The sequence below is a fragment of the Rhagoletis pomonella genome, unplaced genomic scaffold, assembly GCF_013731165.1.
Source record: "Rhagoletis pomonella isolate Grant_MI unplaced genomic scaffold, Rhpom_1.0 Rhpom_scaffold_00003, whole genome shotgun sequence".
Taxonomy (NCBI): Eukaryota; Metazoa; Arthropoda; class Insecta; order Diptera; family Tephritidae; genus Rhagoletis; species Rhagoletis pomonella.
The window spans coordinates 49,507,632-49,512,504 of NW_023458557.1; the positions used below are offsets into that span (position 1 = coordinate 49,507,632).

Sequence of the window (4,873 nt, forward strand, 5' to 3'; positions counted from 1 at the left end):
GTTATCACTACCACTACTTTATCGACGATTTCAACATCATGCATGTAACATGGGATCGATAAAGCAGTCGTTGTACTTAACCGGAGCTTCTACATCCGATTAGTGCTAATCAGACATTGAACACCCGGCCCTTATTTGAAAAACAAAAAGCAATTAGACAATTAGGCAAAAAGCACCGGGCCTAAAAAATAACAGCTGTGTTTGCTTTTGATACTTTTTCTGCTTGGCACCTGATACTATTTTTTCAAGCTCGTGGCAACGCTGTTCAGTCGACGGGTATGTTTTGCTAAATTATTCTGAAGCCGTTTTTGTGTTTTTAATGGGATGCATCAACAGTACAAAGAAATTAAACGATTTAAAAGGAGAAAACGTATTCCGTGCCGTACGACTTCACTCCGATTTGACAGAGCAAGGGCGCACAGGGTTTCTGGAGCTAACTCCAAGAGAATTGATTTTCCGTACAGTATCTAACCAGCGCCTTGTATGGGCTTTGCAACATCTACGCCGATATGGACTCAATGGCGATGTATTTTCGTTTGAGGCGGGCCGACGTTGTATGACCGGCCCTGGAATTTATACATTTCGGTGTCAACGTGCAGACCAATTATACCATCTGTTCCAAAGTAACATAAATGCTGTGTCCCTTGTGGCGGACGAAGCTTTTCCTTTTGGTGAACGTGAGCGCGAATACCCATCACATATATTAGGACGTCCAGAAAATATACATCCAACAAATAATTATCTAGAACCAGCACCGGTAGTAAGCAGCGGAGCAGGACTGTCCGTTTTACATGGCTCTAGAGCAATTCGTGACTCTTTTAGTAGTAGTCCTTTAAGTCTTGACTCTCCAGATTCCGCACCAAGTTTGTCATTCGCTACAACTGAAGTTGTGCACTTTCAAAGTTCACGTTATCCTGCTGGGCGCGGTATGTATGTCAACACACCAAATTCATCCAACGTACTCGCTAACAGCAATGTGTATTCGGAACATCCATTGCGAACGCAAGTGGAACATAATAATAATTTGTCAAATGCTCCCAGCTGTGTACTTAATACACTAAACCGCAAAAATTTTGTTAAACACTCGTCTCTGGACATACCACCAGAAGAATTTGCGCCTATGTTAACGCCACCATCGGAAACACTGCATATGTATGCCAACATTGACAGTAGTGCACTTGCTGCTAACAGTTTTTGTTTTAGCGGCATTGGAGATATCCGCAATATTGGACGCAATCACGATCGATGCTACGAAAATCTAAATCGTGATGATTTAAATTTTATTATCTCACAACAGAGTTTGTCGTCTAGCATAACAGTTCGAGATGTTAACGCGACGGATGTATCCAAGGATCAGCAGTTTATTCCGATGTTGCCAACAGAATCAAGGGCAGTCAATTATATTGTTCTTGATTTGGACCACCCTCGCAGTCCGACGCAAAGTTCTCCTAAACTACATAAAGGAAGTGGTCCGTCTTTGACAACAGTTGAGGACATTGAAGGCACGAAGGGAGCATGCTCTAAAATAACATTCTTCCCAGATACATTACATGCCAATGTTACTTCTGCGACAAATGCTACCACCTCAACAACATCGAGTACAAACACAACGAAGACCGCAAAAAGTAATGAAGGTGCTGAACAAATGGAAAAAAAAGAAGAATCGTCACTAGGCTACTCAACGATAGATTTTATAAAGACATGTGCACTTATTAAATCGTCTACACATGGTGCAGATTTCGATCCAGAACCTGGCAGCGAAGAATGCCGAATAACTCGACATAGTAAATGCGTGCGAAAAGCTTACTCTATTAGTGAGTAGGAAGTCGTACGCCTTACCATGTAAGTAAACACGTATGCTAATAAGAATAGCATTCAGAATACAAATAGGAAAATACTTGAAACCACAGTCAAAACTAAATTTTTTTTTCTTTCTAGACTCTTCACGTGTGTTGAACGCTTTTCCTGAATTTAGAATAAGGTGAGCCTGACTGGTATTATGTGACTTTTTATAAGTATGAAATTAGCAAAAAAATTTAGAGCAGATAACTAGTATTCCTATCATAAATAACCGTAAGCCTCGGTTTTGTACGCTGAAATTAACAAAAAAAACCTAGTTTATATTATGCTAGTAGCATGCCAGTCCAGTGAGCCAGTTGAGCGCTGGACTGGAATGACTACAGTCAACATTATTCCTAGCAGTGAAATAAATTAAGCCACAAATAGGGCAGCTGTTCCGAATAGTATCTGTTAGTTCGAGGCTGCTAGAAAGAATAAAGGGGGCGGGGACACGCCCACCTTTCCAGTTTGAAAGAGCAGATACCAAAGAATTCAGTGGCATGCCATCCTCGAACTAGCAGATACCCTCTGGAACCGAACCCAAAAATACCACCAATTTCGACGCTCATATAAAAATTAAGGAGTACCCTTAATTTTTTCATGATCCAATCATCGGAACTAAAAAAATTAGAATGGGACCACCCTTAAGGTGTCACCTTTCCGATAAAAAAAAAATTAATGAAAAAATCAATAAAAACTGTTTTAGACAGACTTTATTGTTAGAGTTACAAGAAGTCGTGGATGAGGTTCATAACGAATTAATATAAGAAAATCTAATCACGTAATATTGCTACAATTGTTTCTTCCTTTTTAGTAATTCTACTTTTATAAAATTTTATTTTGAAATTTAATAATATGTACTCTGGTGGCAGAAATAAGAGACTCGCCTAATTTTGACCTGTGTTGGCTATATTTCCTTGGTTTATTTAATGTTTAATATTTTTTATAAAAATCTAGCTAGTTATACAACAAACACCAAATAAAACCACATTTCAAACTTTATAAAATTTAAAAAAAAAATTACCGAAATTTCAAACTTTTTATTCAGAATTTTTAGGAAACTTTTTGGTATAGCCCATTTAAGTATACTAAAGCAGGGCACTGTGAAATTGGTCCCCAATTCGTGCCCATAAATCCAAAAATAAAGTATCGATTTTGGGGTTTTATTTTTTCGCTAAAATGATGTTTCAACTATCGAAATATGTCCAATACAGGTACCGACCGTCTCTGCATCTGTTTGTATGTTCAGTGGTGAATTGTTAGTTGACGTAGCGCTCTGAAAAGTAAAAATGTAATGCCAAAGTTTAAAAGCGCCAAAACCATAGGGGCGATCGATTTTAATTTTGTAAAATGGGTTTTCTTCTACAGGTTAGTTGTATATAATGTATAATCAAAATTTATATTTAATATGTTCAACTGATTAGTATTTAATGAAATATTCAAGTGAATTTTTGAATAAAAACAGTTTAAGTAAGAGTCATGCCATTTTCCCCATGTTTCACCAATAAAGAATTAGTGTCTATTTCATGATAATTATATTTTAAACTGTAACTCTAAATTTTGAATCCGATCATGTCCGACCTTTTGTTTAAGACGCGATTTTGTACCATATAATATTGAAAGTTTTTCTGAAAATGATTTTTGAAAACTAATTTTTTTCGACCAAATTCAAGATACACGTAAACATGATTGTATTATAATTAAATATCATTTTTATTTAAGAATTTTGAATACAAACTTAAAAAACCTAACATAACTCAATGTTACGTAATTTAATAAATATTTTTCTGATTAAACACTATTCTTTTAATTTCAGGCGCCATATTGGATCGGCCATTTTGGTGTTAGTTATTTTGCTTTCGCAATAAAATTTAGCGACCTCTATAACTCTTAAATAATATAAATATAAGCTATTCTTATTATTTTTTTAACAAAATTATTGTGTTTAAGAGTTCAGGCGCCAAATTGGATCGACCATTTTTGTTTTTGTTATTTTGGCTTTAGATTCGAATTCAGCGATCTCAAAAACCCCTGTAGACCTTAATTCATGTCAATATGTTAATTTTTTAAATGGGTATCAAATATCCATATAATATAGTATGTAATACTTCTATATTGGCAGTATCTACAAGTGCAGCCAGCAAACATTACAGTACAGATGTATAAAAAAAAGAAAAGGAAAACCGAGTAATAGTATGTAAAAACTGACACTTGAATTCAAAACAAATCGCAGTGGCGGCACGTTAAAAGAAAATTACAGGGAATTTTTAGTTTACATTTAACTTAATGAATTTTATAATACATTAAATTATGGAAATGTCACACTGACGCTTTTTATGTGAAAAATAAGAGATTAATTAAATAAAATAGCTTTACATGCGTATTTTGGTACGCAGATAATTTGCAGAAATTTCAACTAAAAAGCTGGCAATTCTAATAAAACTGTTAATTTTTTTTAATTTTTTTCACAAAGTTTGGAATTTGGATTACATACAGTATCGGTCATATCTATAGCCCGCCATTTCAAAGTGATATTGTGTGCCACTTATGTTTATTTATTTATTTTTAAGAATTTTCAAATAAAATACAGTTCATTCTCAGACAAACCCCATATAAACCCAAGTGTAACAATTTGTAGAAAACTACAAAAAAGTGCAACAAATTTTCACCTAAATTTCAAACTTTTTTCTCGGAAGTATAAGAATTTTTTTGAGTACACAGTTTTTTAGCCCCTTCAATTTTAGTCTGATAATGTGCAAGTTTCAAGTGGCTAAAAGTTACCGTTGATTTTTTTAAATTTTTTTCGCCAAAGGTGTTGCGGATTTCTTCCGTATACAAATAAATTGAGTTTATTCATTATATGGAAGACAATGCGACAAAAAAAATTCGAAATTTTGGCACAATATACTCTAAACTCTTGTTTTTAAGTTCCAAAAAGAAAAATTGGTCTTTCCAATTTTGACAGTCGCTATCGATTTTTTTGTCGCCTTTAAGCGTTGAGTAAATAGCTATTTTAATTTAATACAGCGTTTTT

The 4,873-nt window shown here is 34.5% G+C and overlaps 1 protein-coding gene across 2 annotated transcripts; it reads left to right on the forward strand.

Moving 5' to 3' along the window:
* The first annotated feature begins 223 nt into the window (after positions 1-223).
* LOC118735276 lies at positions 224-4,351 on the forward strand. Of its 2 annotated transcripts, XR_004992554.1 has the most exons (3): positions 224-1,842; positions 1,939-1,981; positions 3,656-4,351. XR_004992554.1 is itself a non-coding variant. In XM_036464933.1 (2 exons), exon 1 carries the CDS (start codon positions 320-322, stop codon positions 1,820-1,822), a length of 1,503 nt encoding a protein of 500 aa, XP_036320826.1. In that variant the 5' UTR covers positions 225-319; the 3' UTR covers positions 1,823-1,842; positions 1,939-2,778. The 2 variants fall into 2 exon arrangements, 1 of the variants encoding a protein (XP_036320826.1); XM_036464933.1 differs by lacking the exon at positions 3,656-4,351 and having other exon boundaries at positions 225-1,842; positions 1,939-2,778.
* Positions 4,352-4,873: the final 522 nt, after the last annotated feature.